General features: G+C 44.6%; 1 protein-coding gene across 1 annotated transcript in view; it reads right to left on the bottom strand.

Annotated features, from left to right (window-relative positions):
• CPAMD8 (C3 and PZP like alpha-2-macroglobulin domain containing 8) overlaps positions 1-20,960 on the bottom strand; it is a 100,205-nt gene that overhangs the window by 48,326 nt on the left and 30,919 nt on the right. Inside the window, exons 14-19 of the mRNA XM_079704060.1 lie at positions 17,757-17,940; positions 16,348-16,520; positions 15,595-15,744; positions 15,065-15,226; positions 13,410-13,552; positions 9,699-9,761 (exon numbers count right to left, since the gene is read on the bottom strand). Of these exons, the coding sequence (XP_079560186.1) occupies positions 9,699-9,761; positions 13,410-13,552; positions 15,065-15,226; positions 15,595-15,744; positions 16,348-16,520; positions 17,757-17,940 (875 nt within the window). The remainder of the gene's footprint in view (positions 1-9,698; positions 9,762-13,409; positions 13,553-15,064; positions 15,227-15,594; positions 15,745-16,347; positions 16,521-17,756; positions 17,941-20,960) is intronic.

The raw sequence follows: 20,960 nt of genomic DNA, 5'->3' as shown, positions 1-20,960 counted from the left end.
CAGACCTACCTGCTAGTGTTGATGGGTCTTCTACAGAGGTGGGGGCGGGCGGCTGTGGCTCACCGCCGGGACAAGGACACTGGCAGCAGAAATTATGGAAAGTACTCATTGGTGTAAGCCCTCCCGGAGTCCTCCACTAGCCCCACCAAAGAGCCTGTAGGCTCCAGTGCTGGGTCGCCTCAGGCCAAACAACCAACATCGAGGGAACGCAGCCCCACCCATCAGCAGACATGTGGATTAAAGTTTTACTGAGCTCTGCCCACCGGAGCAACACCTAGCTCTACCCATCATAAGTCTCTCCCATCAGGAAGCTTGCATGAGCCTCTTAGATAGCCTCAGCCACTAGAGGGCAGACAGCAGATGCAAGAAGGACTACAATCATGCAGCCTGCAGAACGAAAACCACAATCACAGAAAGATAGACAAAATGAAAAGGCAGAGGATTATGTCCCAGATGAAGGAACAAGATAAAACCCCAGAAAAACAACTAAAAGAGGTGGAGATAGGAAACCTTCCAGAAAAAGAATGCAGAACAATGATAGTGCAGATGATCCAGGACCTCGGAAAAAGGATGGAGGCAAAGATCGAGAAGATGCAAGAAATGTTTAACAAAGACCTAGAAAAATTAAAGAACAAACAAACAGAGATGAACAATACAATAACTGAAATGAAAAATACACTACAAGGAATCAATAGCAGAATAACTGAGGCAGAAGAACAGATAAGTAACCTGGAAGACAGAATGGTGGAATTCACTGCTGAAGAACAGAATAAAGAAAAAAGAATGAAAAGAAATGAAGACAGCCTAAGAGACCTCTGGGACAACATTCACATTGTAGGGGTCCCAGAAGGAGAAGAGACGGAGAAAGGACCCGAGAAAATATTTGAAGAGATTATAGTCAAAAACTTCCCTAACATGGGAAAGGAAATAGCCACCCAGGTCCAGGAAGTGCAGAGAGTCCCAGGCAGGATAAGCCCAAGGAGAAACACGCCAAGACACATAGTAGTCAAACTGAGAAAAATTAAGTGTAAGGCCAACTGGCCCGAGGCAGGGGAACGCAATCAGATTCACAGGTTGCATCAGACCAAAACTCTCCGGACCACCCAGTTCCAGAAACTGACCTGGAGACTTTCCGGACCACCCAGTTCCAGGAACTGACCTGGGGACCTTCCACCTGGCCCAGTCTTCCCACCTTTCAAGGGGCGGGACTAGCAGTCCCAAGACTGATGTAACCGGCACCAGATATTGCCACGATACCCGAAGAGACCACCAAATAAGGAATACCCTGCGCCCTCCCAGGTTCACCACACCCCTTTCCCTTCTTCCCCTATAAAATCTTGCCCAACCCTCACCCGGGTGTGACTTCTCTGGCCCCTTTCTCTCGGACCAGTGAACCTCGCCTGGGAGCGCCCCCTAATAAAGCTCACTTGAAGCTTTCCTCTGTTTCACGACGCCGTTTGTTAAGATCCGAACTTACATTAAGGACAAAGGAAAATTATTAAAAGCAACAAGGGAAAAATGACAAATAACATACAAGGGAACTCCATAAGGTTAACAGCTGATTTCTCGGCAGAAACTCTACAAGCCAGAATGGAGTGGCCCAATGTATTTAAAGTGATGAAAGGGAAGAAACTACAACCAAGACTACTCTACCCAGCAAAGATCTCATTCAGATTTGACAGAGAAATCAAAAGCTTTACAGACATGCATGAGGGAAGGGATGTGGGAACAGATGTATATGTATGACTGATTCACTTTGTTATAAAGCAGAAACTAATAAAAAAAATAAATAAATAAAGCCTTAATTAAAAAAAAAAAAAAAAGCTTTACAGACAGACAAAAGCTAAGAGAATTCAGCACCACCAAACCAGCTCTACGACAAATGCTAAAGGAACTCCTCTAAGTGGGAAGCACAAGAGAAGAAAAGGACCTAGAAAAACAAACCCAAACAATTAAGAAAATGGTAATAGGAACATACATGTCAATAATTACCTTAAATGTGAATGCATTAAATGCTCCAACCAAAAGACACAGGTTCACTGAATTAATAAAAAACAAGACCCATACACATGCTGTCTACAAGAGACCCACTTCAGACCTAAGGACACATACAGACTGAAAGTGACGTGATGGAAAAAGATATTCTACACAAATGGAAATCAAAAGAAAGCTGGAGGGGGCTTCTCTGGTGGCGCAGTGGTTGAGAATCCACCTGCCGATGCAGGGGACACGGGTTCGTGCCCCGGTCCAGGAGGATCCCACATGCTGCGGAGCAGCTGGGCCTGTGAGCCACAGCCACTGGGCCTGCGCATCCGGAGTCTGTGCTCCACAACGGGAGAGGCCACAACAGTGAGAGGCCCGCGTACCGCAAAAAAAAAAAAAAAGAAAGAAAGCTGGAGTAGCAATACTCATATCAGATAAAACAGACTTTAAAATAAAGAATGTTACAAGAGGCCTTCCCTGGTGGTGCAGTGGTTGAGAATCCGCCTGCCAATGCAGGGGACATGGGTTCGGGCCCCAGTCCGGGAAGATACCACATGCCGTGGAGTGGCTAGGCCCGTGAGCCATGGCCACTGAGCCTGCGCATCCAGAGCCTGTGCTCCACAATGGGAGAGGCCCCAACAGTGAGAGGCCCGTGTACCGCAAAAAAAAAAAAAAAAAGAATGTTACAAGAGACAAGGAAGGGCACTACATAATGATCAAGGGATCAATCCAAGAAGAAGATATAACAATTATAAATATATATGCACCCAACATAGGAGCACCTCAATACATAAGGCAAATGCTAAGAGCTATAAAAGAGGAAATTGACAGTAACCCAATAATAGTGGGGGACTTTAACACCTCACTTACACCAATAGACAGATCATCCAGACAGAAAATTAATAAGGAAACACAAGCTTTAAATGACACCGTAGACCAGATAGATTTAATTGATATTTATAGGACATTCCATCCAAAAACAGAAGATTACATTTTCTTCTCAAGTGCACATGGAACATTCTCCAGGACAGATCACATCTTGGGTCACAAATCAAGCCTCAGTAAATTTAAGAAAATTGAAATCATATCAAGCATCATTTCTGACCACAACACCATGAGATTAGAAATAAATTACAGGGAAAAAATGTAAAAAAACACAAACACATGGAGGCTAAACAATACGTTACTAAATAACCAAGAGATCACTGAAGAAATCAAAGAGGAAATCAAAAAATACCTAGAGACAAATGACAATGAAAACACGATGATCCAAAACCTATGGGATGCAGCAAAAGCAGTTCTAAGTGGGAAGTTTATAGCAATACAATCCTACCTCAAGAAAAAAGAAAAATCTCAAATAAACAATCTAACCTTACACCTAAAGGAACTAGAGGAAGAAGAACAAACAAAACCCAAAGTCAGTAGAAGGAAAGAAATCATAAAGATCAGAGCAGAAATAAATGAAATAGAAACAAAGAAAACAATAGCAAAGATCAATAAAACTAAAAGCTGGTTCTCTGAGAAGATAAACAAAATTGATAGACCTTTAGCCAGACTCAACAAGAAAAAGAGGGAGAGGACTCAAATCAATAATATTAGAAATGAAAAAGGAGAAGTTACAATGGACACCACAGAAATACAAAGCATCCTAAGAGACTACTATAAGCAACTCTATGCCAATAAAATGGACAACCTGGAAGAAATGGACAAATTCTTAGAAAGTTATAACCTTCCAAGATTGAACCAGGAAGAAATAGAAAATATGACCAAACCAATCACACATAATGAAATTGAAACTGTGATTAAAAATCTTCCAACAAACAAAAGTCCAGGACCAGATGGCTTCACAGGTGAATTCTATCAAACATTTAGAGAAGAGCTAATGCCCATCCTTCTGAAACTGTTCCCAAAAACTGTAGAGGAAAGAACACTCCCAAACTCATTCTACAAGGCCACCATCACCCTGATACCAAAACCAGACAAAGATGTCACAAAAAAAGAAAATTACAGACCAATATCACTGATGAATATAGATGCAAAAATCCTCAACAAAATACTAGCAAACAGAATCCAACAACACATTAAAAGGATCATACACCATGATCAAGTGGGACTTATCCCAGGGATGCAAGGATTCCTCAATATACACAAATCAATCAATGTGATACACCATATTAACAGATTGAAGAATAAAAACCATATGATCATCTCAATAGATGCAGAAAAAGCTTTTGACAAAATTTAACACCCATTTCTGATAAAAATTCTCCAGAAAGTGGGCATAGAGGGAACTTACCTCAACATAATAAAGGCCATATATGACAAACCCACAACAAACATCATTCTCAATAGTGAAAAACTGAAAGCATTTCCTGTAAGATCAGGAACAAGACAAGGATGTCCACTCTCACCAGTATTATTCAACATAGTTTTGGAAGTCCTAGCCATGGCCATCAGAGAAGAAAAAGAAATAAAAGGAATCCAAATTGGAAAAGAAGAAGTAAAACAGTCACTGTTTGCAGATGACATGATACTATACATAGAGAATCCTAAAGATGCCACCAGAAAACTACTAGAGCTAATCAATGAATTTGGTAAAGTTGCAGGATACAAAACTAATGCACAGAAATCTCTTTAATTCCTATACACTAACAATGAAAGATCAGAAAGAGAAATTAAGGAAACAATCTCATTCACCATTGCAACAAAAAGAATAAAATATGTAGGAATAAACCTACGTAAGGAGGTAAAAGACCTGTACTCAGAAAACTATCAGACACTGATGAAAGAAATCAAAGATGACACAAACAGATGGAGAGATAGACCATGTTCTTGGATTGGAGGAATCAATATTGTGAAAATGACGATAATACCCAAAGCAATCTACAGATTCAATGGAATCCCTATCAAATTACCAATGGCATTTTTTACAGAACTAGAACAAAAAATCTTAAAATTTGTATGGAGACGCAAAAGACTCCGAAGAGCCAAAGCAATCTTGAGGGAAAAAAACCGAGCTGGAGGAATCAGACTCCCTGACTTCAGACTATACTACAAAGCTACAGTCATCAAGGCAGTATGGTACTAGCACAAAAACAGAAATATAGATCAATGGAACAGGATAGAAAGCCCAGAGATAAACCCATGCACCTATGGTGAACTAATGTATGACAAAGGAGGCAAGGATATATAATGGAGAAAAGACAGTCTCTTCAATAAGTGGTGCTGGGAAAACTGGACAGCTACATGTAAAAGAATGAAATTGGAACACTCCCTAACACCATACACAAAAATAAACTCAAAATGGATTAGAGACCTAAATGTAAGACCGGACACTATAAAACTCTTAGAGGAAAACATAGGAAGAATGCTCTTTGACATAAATCATAGCAAGATCTTTTTTGACCCACCTCCTAGAGTAATGGAAATAAAAACAAAAATAAACAAACAGGACCTAATGAAACTTAAAAGCTTTTGCACAGCAAAGGAAACTATAAACAAGACAAAAAGACAACCCTCAGAATGGGAGAAAATATTTGCAAATGAATCAACGGACAAAGGATTAATCTCCAAAATATATAAACAGCTCATGCAGCTCAATATTAAAAAAACAAACAACCCAATCAGAAAAGGGGAGAAGACCTAAATAGACATTTCTCCAAAGAAGACATACAGATGGCCAAGAGGCACATGAAAAGCTGCTCAACATCATTAATTATTAGAGAAATGCAAATCAAACTACAATGAGGCATCACCTCACACCACTCAGAATGGCCATCATCAGAAAATCTACAAACAACAAATGCTGGAGAGGGTGTGGAGAAAAGGGAACCCTCTTGCACTGCTGGTGGGAATGTAAATTGATACAGCCACTATGGAGAACAGTATGGAGGTTCCTTAAAAAAATTAAACCTAGAATTACCATATGACCCAGCAGTCCCACTACTGGGCATATACCCAGAGAAAACCATTATTCAAAAAGACATATGCACTCCAATGTTCATTGCAGCACTATTTACAATAGCCAGGTCATGGAAGTAACCTAAATGCCCATCGACAGACAAATGGATAAAGAAGATGTGGCACATATATACAATGGAATATTACTCAGCCATAAAAAGGAACGAAATTGGGTCATTTGTAGAGATGTGGATGGACCTAGAGACTGTCATACAGAGTGCAGTAAGTCAGAGAGAGAAAAACAAATACTGCATATTAATGCATATATGTGGAATCTAGAAAAATGGCACAGATGAACTGGTTTGCAAGGCAGAAACCGAGACACAGATGTAGAGAACAAACGTATGGACACCAAGTGGGGAAAACGGGGTGGGTGGTGGTGGTGGGATGAATTGGGATATTGGGATTGACATATATACACTAATATATATAAAATAGATAACTAGTAAGAACCTGCTGTGGGCTTCCCTGGTGGCGCAGTGGTTGAGAGTCCGCCTGCCGATGCAGGGGACACGGGTTCGTGCCCCGGTCTGGGAGGATCCCACATGCCGCGGAGCGGCTGGGCCCGTGAGCCATGGCCACTGAGCCTGTGCTCCGGAGCCTGTGCTCCGCAAGGGGAGAAGCCACAACAGTGGGAGGCCCGCCTACCGCAAAAAAAAAAAAAAAAAAAAAAAAAAAAAGAACCTGCTGTATAAAATAAATAAATAAAATAAAATTCAAAAAGAAAAAGAAATGTTTTTGTAAAGATAAATGATATGTCAAAAATTAACTGTTATACTTTGCTACTCAAATTATCTTTGGATTTGAAAGAAATTTTTAAAATCTCTGCAAAAAAAAAAAAGAAAAAAAGGACTTAGAGATGAATGAAAACAAAAGCACAACACACCAAAACTCACAGGATGCATCAAAAGCAGTGTTAAGGGGGAAATTCATAGCTGTAAATGCTTACATTAAAAATTAAGATCTCAAAAAAACAGCCTAACTTTGTAACTTAAAGAACTTGAAAAAGAAAAACAAAAGAGATCAAATAATAAAGAAGCAGAAATAATAAAGATTATAGCAGAAATAAATGAAATAAAGAATACAAAAATAATAGAGAGGGACTTCCCTTGTGGTCCAGTGGTTAGGACTCTGCACTCCCAATGCAGGGGGCCCAGGTTTGATCCCTTGTCAGGGAACTAGATCCCGCATGCTGCAACTAAAAGGATCCCACATGCTGCAATGCAGATCTCGCATACCACAACTAAGACACGGCACAGCCAAATAAATAAATTTTTTTAAAAAAGAAAAATAATAGAGAAAATCAATGAAACCAAAAGTTGGTTCTTTGAAAAGATTAATAAAATTAACAAACCTTTAGCTAGATGATCAAAGAAAAAAGAGAAAAGACTTAAATTACTAAAATCCAAAATGAAAGTGGGGACATTATTACCGATTCCACAGAAATAAAGAAAGATCTTAAGAGACTACTATGAACTACTGTACACCAACAACTTGGATAATCTAGATGAATGGACAAATTCTTAGAAACACAAAACCTACCAAGACTGAATCACAAGGAAATAACAAATCTGAATAGATCTCTAACAAGTAAGGAGATTGAATCAGCAATCAACATCTTCCCAAAAAGGGAAGCTCTGGATGTGATGGCTTCACTGGTAAATTCTATCCAACATTTAAAGAAGAACCCTTGTGCACTGTTGGTGGGAATGTAAAATGGTGCAACCACTGTGGAAAACAATATGGTGAACTCTCAAAAAATTAAACACAGAATTACCATATGATCCAGCAACTCCACTTCTGGGTATATACCCAAAAGAATTGAAAGCAGGGTCTCAAAGTGATATTTGCACATCCATATGCATAGAAGGATTATTCATAATAACCAAAAGGTGGAAGCAAACTAAGTGTCCACCAAAGGATGAATGCATACATGAAATGTGGTCCACCCATACAACGGAATGCTATTCAGGCTTAAAAAGAAAGCAAATTTTGATACATGCCACAACAAGGATGAACCATGAGGACACCATGCTAAGTGAAATGAGTCAGTCACAAAAGGACAAATACTACATGATTCCACTTACATGAGGTCCTTAGAGCAGTAAGATTCATGGAGACAAAAAGTAGAAGAGTGGACGCTAGGGGGCTGAGGGGAGGGAGGATTGAGGAGTTAGTATTTAATGGGGACATAGTTTCAGTTTTGCAAGATGAAAAGAGTTTTGGAGACGGAGGGTGGTGATGGCAGCACAACAATACGAATGCACTTATTACCACTGAACCGTACACCTAAAAATGGTTAAGGTGGTAAATTTTATGTTACGTGTATTTTACCAATTTTAAAAATTAGAAAAGAAAAAACAAAAAGAGCTGACGAGTCCTTGCCTGGGCCCAGCAAGAACCTCCTCCTTGGTCTCAGATCTGTACTCTCTGACTCATCCTTGCTCCAGCCAACAGAGGGAGAGAGACCGTCTCAAATCCCAAATGCCTCCCAGCAACCCTCTGTGGCTCTCCACACCCCCACCACAGACCACACGGCCGTCACACTCCCTGCCTCGTCCTCTTGGCCCCACCTGCCTCATCCCAACCTTGTGAAAATCACCAGCCTCTCCCATGCCCCACCTCTTGCCCATGCTGGTCCCGCCTCCTGGATACCCTTCCCCCCTTCTTGTTTATCTATCCTGTGGGACCCAGCTTGGGCTCCACCTGCCCTGGGAGTCTTTCTAGCTTCCCCAAAGGGTCCCTCTACTTCCTCCAAAGCCCTGGGCCAAGCCCTCCATGAGAACACTGGCCCTACTGAAGCATGAAGCCTTTGGGGGCATAAAACATAAATTCTACACGTGAGGGGACCCTATCTGCCTTGTTCAAGGTGCCATCTCTGGCACCAAAAACATTACCCAGCACCCAAAACATCACCCAGCACACAGAAAATAGATACATTTTTACCTTCCGTACATCTTTGATGATGGACCGACAGCCCATCTTAAATCTGGACTCCCAGAACAAAATGCAGTAATCAGCTTCTGTTCTGACCAGCGGGGAAGACTGCCCAGAATGGGGACACGCACATCCGTGAAAGCAGCCTGAGAAACCCCCAGCTGAGTGCTTGGTTCTGTGCTGAGCATGTGCCATGGCATCTCATGCCAAGAAGGGGACCCCAGCTCAGCAGTAGGTCCACCGGCTGGCCAACCCACTAGCCCCAGGGTCTGAACTTTCATGCCTAACTGGTTTCCCAGGGCAAGTCACCACTACCTTTTGACACTAAGCATTGAAAGAAAAAAGCCAACTGCATCTGGCAAGAATTTAGCACAGCACTGCTGCTTCAAGGCGAACTAAAAGAGAAAACAATGCAGAAAGGAAATGTGCTGAGAGAAGCAGCCTGTTTTGCGGGCAGGAGCCTGAGTCCCCTGAGGAGCGAGGAGGGGTTGGGTGGGTGGAATTGAGTTCATGTTCCAGGGAACTGTAATCATTTTAATGAGCTCGTTATATAAACAGAGCGGATAGAGTTACCCCAAGAGGGAGTTGTTAAGAGGCATGAAGCCCTCAAATTTCATATTTCATGGGCAGATGTCTGAGGCTGCAGAGGGATTTGGGGCTGACTTCATAGCTTTGAGTTTTATGTGTTAGAAAAGGATGCCCAATGTCTTACTCAGATGTTGGTGTCAGATCTCCAGGCAAACCGACTGGGAACCATCTTTCATGAGTGCCTCTGAGTCAGCCCACAAAGGCAGCAAAGGAAAGAAATCATACTGTACCTGATGTTGAGACAGTGCCAAATCCATGTTTCAGGGAAGTAGGTTCTTTTCCTCTTCTCTGCTCTATGAAAATTTTAAAAAAAAGAAAGAAATGATTAAAGTTTCACGGACATAACTTAATTCTGTTACCTGGCAGGTTAACATTCTACTTGATTAGCCTATAACATGTTAATTCTCTTACCCAGCAGCTTAATATTCTACACGTTTTAATTCTCTGACCTGGAAAGGTTAGTATTCTACTCTAATAGGACATAATGTGTTAATTCTTTCACCTAGCAGGGTTAACATTCTACTTGATTAGGACTAGTAAAAGCGAGGCATCAAAGGCTTGACAGAGGCTTCTTAAAATGACAGTGGTGCCTCGCATCCTGAATTCAGAAGGTAAGAAGGGCCACAGGGACCACCCCATGTCCTCTCCTTTGTTAATTTCCCTCCCTGGGTTTGCCATGTTTTTCTGCATCATTATATAGAGCTCTCCTATCCCCTTTCCCTTTTCCTCTGTGATTTCATTTTTTTTTTTAGTTTTTTTTAATTGAAGTATAGTTGACTTACGATGTTGTGTTAGTTTAGTTTCTGAAGTACAGCAAAGTGATTCAGTTATACATATATACATTCTTTCATGTGCTTTCATTCTTGGTTTATCCTCAGAAGCCTCATAGCCCACCTTCCTCAGGGGCTGTCCTATTCTTTTTTTTTTTTTTTTTTTTACAGTCTTTATTGAATTTGTCACAATATTGCTTCTGTTTTATGTTTTGGTTTTTGGGCCCCGAGGCAGGTAGGATCTTAGCTCCCCAACCAGGGATCGAACCTGCACCCTCTGCACTGGAAGGCAAAGTCTTAACCACTGGACTGCCAAGGAAGTCCAGGGACTGTCCTAGTCTTAAAAAAATAATATTAATAAGCCCTACTTGACATCTGGCAAAACTTCTCAAGATTAAAAATGCTCACACCTCTTTCAACCTGAGGTTACCTCTCCCAGGGATGAACCCTGAAATTAACCACAGACACATGTGCGAAGACAGACTATGGTGTGGTTCACTGCAGCACTGTGAGAAATAACAAACAGCCAAAATCTCCATCAATAGGGCGTTTGGTTAATCAAATGATAGTACACTCACACAGTGGAATATTACATGTCAGTGAAAAAAGGTGAGGTAAGTATATATGTACTGGTATGAAATGGTCTCTAAGGTTTATCACTGACTTTAAAAAGGAAGGCACAAAACATTATTATAGTATTCTCCCATTGCGTTTTAAAAAAAAAAAAATCCTTGTGTATACACAGAAAATTTCTAGAAGGATGTCTAAGGAATTATTGACCATTATTGACTCTTAGAAGGGAACGGAGGATCTGGAGGTGGGAGGGAGACTTCCATTTCATTATATACCCTTTCGTACTCTTTGAAAAATAATTGAACCACATGCATATGGTTAAGAAAAATATCCTTCAGAATAAGGATGCATTATCCAATTACAAAAAGGCACAAACACTTGCTTTTTAAGGCATTTCTTATGCCTTTCTGCATTGGGATTTACAATTCCCTTTGAGGTTTTGGGTTTTGAGGCTGCTTGCATATCCACTTCAGGCCAAGCTCTCAGGAGGCACGCACATGGGAGGCTCCAGGCTTCCAGAGTAGTGTCTGGCTGAAGGATGTTCAGGGGCCAATATTCCACCTCCTCACTCAACCACATCTCAGAAATGCCTTCGTGTGTGTCCAAAATACCATAGGGGGAGCGTGGTCTGCCTATGCCCTGATGTGGAGTTTGGAAACGAGGACCCCTGTGGGCCTGTTAAATGTGTGACTTGGGCAGGAAGAACCTAGTGGATCCAGGTATCCAGAAACCACTGCAGAGGAGACTGGGGGGACTGGGAAGGTTCCCAATCTGGGCAGAGAGGGCTTGAAATAAGAAGAGGGCTTTCATAGACAGGACTGCCAGGGTGGGAGATCCTCTGGGCTACATCTGGCTCAGAACAAGGGCTAAGGAGTCTGGGTGCCACCCTCAAGGTCTCCAAAGAGACCCAGATGCTGGGGCACTGCTAACCACACTGACCCCATCCCTGGCCCACTTGGTTCTGTGCTTCTCATTGAATGAGTTGGCAGGAAAGGGTACATCCAAGGCCTGCCTCCCCTTTCCCAGCCTATACATCCTTAAATTCAGAGAGAGTGAAAAGGCAAGGTCTTCAAAACACCCTACCCCTCCCCAAGCTGGCTGGAGTTGAGGAGCTAGTGGGAGAGGCAGAGAATGAAGAAGGTGGGAAAGAAGACAGGTGGGTGATGGGGGAGCAGAAGGGAGGGGACAAAGGGAAAGACAGGAGAGAACAAGAAACACTATCTCCTGTGAAACAAAGGTTTCCATTGAGACCAGGGACAAAGCCACAAATCTAAGCGGGAGATGTGAACTCCTCTCTCTCAGTAATTGATAAGTTAGCAAAGAAACAAAATGGGCAAGGATATGGAGGGTTTGGGCACCATCTACCATAGACTTGACCAAAAGTACTCACAGAGAATCCTATACCCAATGACAGGAGCTTGGACATTCTTTTCAACTAGATATGAGCATTTACAAAAACAGACCATATACCACATAGCCAGTCTCCAAAATAAAAACCAGATGATGGGTATCATACAGACTATGTTTGTTGATCATAGTGGATCTCATACAGACCATGTTCACTGGCCATGATGCACATCTGGCACAAATTTATAAAACACATAAAATAATAATAATTTTAAAAATCACTTGAAAATTGAAAACACATCTGGGTAAGTCATTTGCCACATCTGGGCAAATCAATTTTTCTGCTAGTAAGAATCTACTTGGAAGCCAGCAATAATGGAAACACTTCATAGCACAACTTGGGTGCAGCCAAAGCAACACTCTGAGGCTTAAACATTTGATTTAAAATAAGAAAGACTGAGGACTTCCCTGGTGGCACAGTGGTTGAGAGTCTGCCTGCTGATGGAGGGGACACAGGTTCGTGCCCCGGTCTGGGAAGATCCCACAAGCCACGGAGTGGCTGGGCCCGTGAGCCATGGTTGCTGAGCCTGCGCGTCTGGAGCCTGTGCTCCGCAACGGGAGAGGCCACAACAGTGAGAGGCCCGCGTACCGCAAAAAAATAAATAAATAAAAATAAAATAATAAAATAAAATAAGAAAGACTGAAAAGTAATTACTTGGTGTCTAACTCCAAAAGGTAAAGAATTGGAGGGGAAGGGGGAAGAGAGAGGAGGAGAAGGAAGGAGGAAATGGTGGGAGGAAGGAGAAAGGGTAATAGAAAGAATTTTCTAAGCAGAGTCTCTGGGAGTGCGAGGATCAAGCCACAGTTTCCCACCCTGCCCCAATTTGTCTGTCCCTAGGCAGATCTGCTCCCCGATTACACCTTCCTTCTCTTCTGCATCCCCAACCCCCAATTCCATGCACTTGGATGGGTCCAAGGACCAGGGGAAGCAGGGCCAAAGTGCTCAGTGCCCCAGCCCACTAGGCCATTGGTGAGTCTGGCCCCAAGGAGACATTGGGTAATGTCTGAAGACATTTTTGGTTGTCACAACTGGGGGTAGGGGCGGGGGGTTACTGGCATCTGGTTGGTGGAGGCCAGGGATGCCACTCAACACCCTACAGTGCATGGGACAGCCTCACTGCAGAAAATGATCCAGCCCCAAATGTCAACAGTATGAGTTTAGACAACCCTGCTCGAGGCAGTGGCAATTACCTGGGGGGTTGTCTGGAGGACACTGCTGCCATCAGGCTCCCTGTGTGGGGCTGGAAGGCAGGGACAGCCTCATCAGTGTACAGACCGCCATCTTGCCGGTGGTTCAGGCTCACCAGGTCTGTCATCACCACCAGTCCTGTTTCCTAGGCAACAGACAATGCCCAGACCCACAGTGGGGAAGTGGACATTGTAGTCCCAGAGGTCACTGCCCCAACATCACTGCTGCATAGCCCTTGAGGGAGTCAGTTCTCTCTCCAGGCTTGGTGACACAGACTAAGGGGGTCATGGGACCCAGTAACCATCCAGGGCAGAGCAGAGGGGAGGCCAGTGCATTTGTGGTCTAGGCACAAAAGGCCACATCTTGTATGATTCCATTTATATGAGATGTCCAAAGCCACAGGCAGATCAGTGGTTGCCAGGTGTTGGGGGAGGGTGGGTGTGGAGTGACTGCTAATGGTGACAGGTCTCCTTTTGGGGTGATGGAAATGTTCTGGAACTAGACAGAGGTGCTGGTTTGCACAGCACTGTGAATGTACTAAATGCCACTGAATTGTTCACTTTAAAATGCGTTAATTTTCTGCTATGTGAATTTCACCTCTATTTAAAACAAATCAATTGGTGCAGTGCCTAATCTGGACCAAGAGCCAATGACTGTGGGCTGCAGTTATTACTGTTATAATATAGGGACTTCCCTGGTGGTCCAGTGGTTAAGACTTCACCTTCCAGTGTAGGGGGTGCAGGTTTGATCCCTGGTCGGGGAGGTAAGATCCCACGTGCCTCATGACCAAAACACATAAAACAGAAGCAGTTGTAACAAATTCAATATAAAGACTTTAAAAAAATGGTCCACATCAAAAAATTATTTAATAAAAAAATAATATATATGTATATATATTGGTATATATATTTGATACAGCAAAATGTTAACTGTGGGATCCAAGTGGTGGATCTACAGGTGTTTGCTAATTCATTCAATGTTTCTGTATGTTTGAAAATTTTCCATAATAAAAATGGGAGGAAGAGGATGCCTTTCATTTATTTATTTATTTATTTATTTGTCCATGCCACAGGGCTTGCAGGATCTTAGTTCCCCGACCAGGGATTGAACCCAGGCACCAGCAGTGAAAGCACAGAGTCCTAATCACTGGACCACCAGAGGATTCCCAAGGATGCCTTTTAAATGATTTAAAACCTGGGATGAAAAGTGCCCTCATGCATTTGAGCAGAGACCGCCAGCATGCTAAAGTGGGCTAGAATGACATTTGTGTGTATTGCATCTCCAGCAGCGCCCTGGTCCCCGGAGCCAGGAAGGAAGGGGACAGATTTGAGCTATAAATGTCAGCAAGGGTGAGGCCACCACCTGAGAACACGGCACCTGCACCCATAGTGTAGGTTTTCCTTCCACCAAAGCACTTTTATCGTCATTGCTCCAGAACAAGTTCAAGTTATCAATGGATATTCATTCTGCTCTCGTCCATTTTGCAAATTGGGAGGGTCCACATATGAGCTTCCACTGGGGAGAATCAAAAAAGAGTCTGCAATGCTAAAAGTTTGGGAACTTCCACCCCAACCCATCTCTGTACCCCGAGACCCTTTGTTTCAAAGGAAAAGGAGCTCAGAAGGGGGCAGTGGGGTCCAAGACCACCTCTCCTTACGGCAAAGGCAAACCCGGAGTCCTTGGCGACGCCCCAGGGCCACAGGAAGATGGAGGAGCGCCGGCGTCGTCGGGCCATCAGCCCAGCCCACCAGAAGGGCCCATCCTCCCTGGATACCCCAAAAGCATCAGAAACATCGTAATCTTCCAATTCCCGGAAAACCTACAAAGGGGAGCAGTAACTGGTCAACTGAGCGTTTCTTTTCAACCCAAACTGGCCTGGCATGCTCCCATCTCAACATCCTCTCACATGTATCACTTGGAACCAATCTTAGGAGACAGGAGTTGGTGGCATTAACCCATTTTTAAGATGGGCAGCATGGGGCTGAAGAGGTGGGACCCGGACAACGTCACATTGGATTTGACTCCAAGATCTTTTAACTGCACCCAAACAGTGACAAGGATGGGGTTTGCTGAGAATGAACCCAGTGAAGAGAGACAATCTTGATATATACGGGGCTTTTCAGTTATTGGAAAGGAAGAGATGCCCGTGAAGATGCTGGAGCCCAGCGCCCAAGGGCCCCTGCTCACCTGGGTGGGAGTCAGCCGAAACCCAGACCTGAGCAAGTAGATGCTCTTGTCAACCGCAGCAACACACACGCAGCTGCCCCTTGCAGCCCTGACCCGCAGATCGATGACTTCCCCGGGTTGGGTCTCATTTGCTGAATATGTCAGTGAAACCTGGACCCAAACACAGCAGAAAACTCAGGAGCTTGGCCAAACTCTCCAGACCCACCCACCCACCCTCTCTGCCCTCCAAGAAGAGTCGGTCCTCGCCAGCTCAGCTGGGACCCTGGCTTTGCTGCCCAGATGAGGACAAGGATGGGAGGTTGAATGACGGGAACTAGGCTGGTGCAACTGGTACATTCTGCGCAGAAGATGGGAGGGGAGAAGAGAGGTGGGGAGATGGGCAGTGACAGAGGACATGTTGCAGCCAGTTTGGGAAGATGCAGGGAGAGGACGTGGGGGGTGGAGCCCGTTTGGGGGGATGTGAGTGGTGTCCCTTAGGTCTGGAGCCCAGCAGGGACAGAGAACAGCTGACCACTTTTCCTGTGTGTAATGAATGCAATCCCCATCTGGGTGAGTTTTGGAGGATCTCCAGTAAAGACACAACTTAGGATCCTGAAGGTAGGGCAACCCTTAAGAGTCCTGCCTGTCGTACTATGTGAAGTCTGACTGGCAGCTGTGTGCAGTCCACCCCAGCCTCGACACCCTGGGGCCCTCAGCCCTGATGACTCTTGCCCATCTCCTCTCCCTCCTCCAGTTTGGTTCCCGATGATCTACCTGGTTTTCAAAGAAGGTCTCAACAGCAAACTGGAGGCTGTCAGCCACCCCTTCTCCATTCTCCCTGACGTAGAAGGCCAGCAGGCGGCCGAGGGGGACCATGCTGGGGGTCACGGTCAGCCGGAGAGAGGTCAGGCACACACTGACCTCTGCTGCTGGGGCTGGAGAGGGCTCTTAGACAAGTCAAAGGTTGGGAGAGACATGAAAACTCAGCATCCCACAGTAGAACCACTGATGCCTCAGTTGCCCTGGGGGTTACATAGGGTGTAGCACGAAGAGATGCCAGCCCAGGGCTGGCCCAGGGCAACTACTCCATGGATACTCACATCCCCTGTTATTTCACTCAGAAGGGAAGATAAACCCAAGAGGATGTGGGTGCACAATATCCAAAGCACCATTCAGGCCAGTGGTTCTCAACCATGGCAGTGCTATTCCCCAGGGGACATGTGGTAATTTTGGTTGTCACAACTTGGGGGTGTTACTGGCATCTAGTGGGTGGAGGCCAGGGATGCTATCCAACACCCTACAATGCACAGGACAGCCCCACAGAGACTAATCCGGCCCCAAACATCAGTAGTGTGGAGGATGAGAAAGTGACTTGGATGAGAGAGACCCTGTCTGACGTCCTGTCTGCCTGTCTGCCTGCCTTCCTATCCATCATCCATCTAACTATCCATCCATCCATCCATCCAATTATCCATCCATCCATCCATGACTCTATCTAACCATCCATCTATCAATTTATCTATTGATGATTCTATCTATGAATCTGTCTATCTATCTATCTATCTATCTCAGTGATTCACACCCAGGAGTCACTTTTCCCCCTAGAGACATTGGTGATATCTGGAGACATTTTAGGTTGTCATACTGTGTGTAGGGGGATTGCCACTGGCATCTAGTGGGGGTCGACCAGGGATGTTGCTCAGCACCCTACAGTACACAGCACAGGCCCCATCACAAAGAATATCCTGCAAGTGTCCATAGTCCCTAGTTAGGGGATCCTGCTTTAGGCAGAAGGGCTGTGAAGAGGAGGGGGCCAGGAAGACCCAGGGGAGGAGGTGGGTCTTGTGAGGAACATGTGGAGTCAAGGAGAGGGAAAAGAAGGACCCCTAAATGGGGACTCAGTCTGGGCAAAGGCAGAAGGGGCCTGGCAGATGGCAACCTGGCACAGCATGGGCCTGTGCAGGGGCCCAGCCCATGGCATCCTCAAGACGAGCTGCCTCCAACAGCTGGTCACTGCCCAACCTCCTGGCCCCAACCTGGTCTTGCCTGGGACATGTGTCCTCCACCTTGAGGCAGGCCCCCCTCCTGGCTGCACCCTGCCTACTCCTCCTTGCTGGGGCGCCCACCCCAGTCTCAATGGTTCAGAAGGAATACAGGAACCTCCAGCCTGTGGCCTAGCTCACCTGTCTCGGAAAGGTGCATTAAGCGGATGGGTTTCTCCGGGGCTGCCCGCTTGCTTCTCTGCTGGGTGATGTGGGCAGGCTGCTGGCCCGAGAGCACAATGTTGCCCCTTGCAGCCACCTCATAGTACAGAGTGAAATTGCAGGGACACGTGGACTTCACTGGGAAATGGGCATCCTCCCCGACCTGTGGGAGACATGTAGCATGGGGAGCCATGCCTGGCACCCACAGCCCAGCACCAATGCCACAGCCTACCCTAGGGAGAAGGCCACTGTGGGGCCACAGGGAGGCCAAGAAAGCTGAGGGAGGAGCACTGGCTTCAGAGCTGAGTGCTCAGCATCTGGTCCTGGTTGTGGCCACATCCCCATGGCAACCTCAGCTGATGCTCTGTAAATGGGGCTGTGCTGTGGATGAAACGTGATAAGGGTATGGAAACTCTCAGTGAGGGCAGTGTAGTAAGGATCTGAACCTAGCCTAAGAGAGGTCTGGCCTTTGTCCCCTGCTCCTGGAAGGTGATCTTTAAGGCCTTGAAATGTCCTGCCTGATGAATCTTTGTTTACCTGGGGTCTGGGGCCACACCAGATACTAACAATATAATTTATGGTAGGGACATTGGGCCACACTATATCAGTTTGCCCTCTGGAGGGGCTGAGACTAGGGTTGGCCAGGCAGGTGGTCAGCGATGTCTATGTGACTAACCTCCAATAAAAACCCTGGACACTGAGGCTCAGGTGAACATCACTGGTTGGCAGTACACCATGCATGTAGTCACACATTGTTGCCGGCAAAGCAACACTGTCCTTGACTCTGTCGGGGGAGGACAACTGGAAGTTCACATTCAGAACTCACCTGGCCCCTGCCTTATGATCCTCTTGCCTTTCCTGATTTTAATCTGTATCTTTCACTGTATTAAACTGTAATTGTGATTCTAACAGCTTTCAGTGATTCTGTGACTCCCTCTAGAGATTAAGGAAACTGAAAGTGGTTTGGTGACCCCCCAAATTCTGCAGTTGCGGGGGGGATGGTCTTGGGGACTATTCCCTAACTTCACAGGCACCAGTGTTGGCAATGGGCTGGAACTTCTCATTGGATATACACTTGATGAGTTGGGTTCTATCACAATCCCCGTTTCCAGAGGGGGTTTGGTCCCTTCCCAACATCAGCGACTGGTGGGGACAGGATTCAAACCCCAAAGGGCTGAAGCCAGAGCCCCATGCTTAACCTCCAAGCTGCCCTCATTCCCTGTGTTACAGCTGAGGTCTCCCAGGTCCTGTGACCTCCCCAAGAGCTTGGAGTGTGACCATATCCAACAATGAGGTTACAGGCTGCATGAGAAGTCATCCTCTGGACTTTTGCCCCAGAGGTTCCCTCCTCTGCCCCATGTTTTACAATCCATGACTCTCCCCAAACATCTGGGCCACCCTGAATGCCCAGAGGAGGGTAATCTGAGGTGGTGAGTGGTGAGTATCATTCTCACTGTGGGTCCTTGGGCAAGTCACTTCACCTCTCTGATCCTCAGTTTCCCCATCTGTAAAATAAGGTTATATCTCCTGGACAGAAGGTCCTGAGGATCCAATGAAATGATGAATATATCATTCTCAACACCACACCTGTTCACTGTGGGTGGTTAATAAATGTCATTCTACTTCCCACTGAAGACAAGAACCCACCTGTTTAAGGAGCTGACCCAAAGGTACTCACTCCCACAGCCAAATTTGGGAAACTGGAGAAGCAGAAAGATGAATGAACTCTTCTAGAGTGTCAAGGTCATGAAAGACAAGGAAAGACCAAGAAACCATCAGACTGGAGGACACAAGATGCAGTGTGAGATCCTGCATGGGATCCTGGACCAAAAAAAGCAGGTGCCTGGAAAAACTAGGGAAATCCAAATAAAGTCCGGGGTTTAGTTAATAGTCATGTCCAGTGCTGATTTCTTAGTTTTGACAAATGTGTCATGGTTTCATAAGATGGTAACATTAGGGGAAAGCCTAACAAAGTGCCAGTGGCCTTTTTTGTCCAAGTGCAAAAGCTGATCCTAAAATTCACATGGAAATGCAAAGGATCCAGGATAACCAAAACAATCTTGAAAAAGAACAAAGTTGTAGGACTCACACTTGCCAATTTTGAAACTTACTACAAAGCTACAGTATCAAGACAGTGTGGTATTGGTATAAGGACAGACATATAGATCAATAGGATAGAACTGAGAGTCCAGAAATAAACATCTGTGGCAAACTGATTCTCATCAAGGGTGCCAAGACCTTTTGATGGGGAAAGAACAGTCTTTTCAACAGATGATTCTGAAACAACTGGATCTCCACATTCAAAAGAATGAAGTTGGACCCTACCTCACACCATATACAAAAGTTAACTCAAAATGGTTCAAAGACTTAAATATAAGAGCTAAAACCATAAACTGTTAGGAAAAAACATAGGGGTAAACCTTCATGACCTTGGATTTGGCAATGGTTTCTTTGAGATATGGCACCAAAAGCACAAACAACAAAAGAAAAATAATAGATAACTTGGATTTCACCAAAATTAAAAACCTTTGTTGCATCAAAGGACACTATCAGGAAAGTGAAAAGACAACCCACAGAATGGGAGAAAATACTTCCAAGTCATATATCTGATAAGGGTCTAATGTCCAAAATATATAAAGTACTCTCACAAAACAAAAAGACAAACAATTTAAAACACTAGGGAAAGAAAGCTGGATAAAGGATATGCAGGAACTCTCTGCACTATATGAGCAACTCTTCTGTAAGTCTAAAGTTATTCTGAAATCTGAAATGAAAAAAGGAAGCATGGTGGTAACAGATTATAACACATTGAATAATTTTTTAGAAGTTCACAAGTCCATAGGCACACTGAAAACAAGAATACAGCAAAAATAATAGTGGGGCAAGTTCTTTTTTTACCAGCTAATAAATTTAGAAGGAATGTCAGAATCATAATAAGTGCAGAAATCAGAATATCCGTCATAAAGCCAGTGTGATAACTGATTACAGCAAGAATCACCAAAGATGCCAAAGGTATTCGGTGAAAGGTTGCTGGGGCTCAGGACACTGTGGCAGGGACCTCAGAGTGTCACCCAGATTATTTATTAGCCTCATCTGCAGAGGGAAAGAGCTGGTAGGAACCAGACCCAAATCAAGGATAAGATCAGCTTCAGCAAGGGTGGGGCTGCCCAAATCTGTGCCTCC

This window comes from Hyperoodon ampullatus (assembly GCF_949752795.1).
Source record: "Hyperoodon ampullatus genome assembly, chromosome: 4".
Classification (NCBI taxonomy): domain Eukaryota; kingdom Metazoa; phylum Chordata; class Mammalia; order Artiodactyla; family Ziphiidae; genus Hyperoodon; species Hyperoodon ampullatus.
The sequence above is the reverse complement of the archived record's forward strand: the minus strand, read 5'-3'. Positions and strand labels throughout refer to the sequence as shown.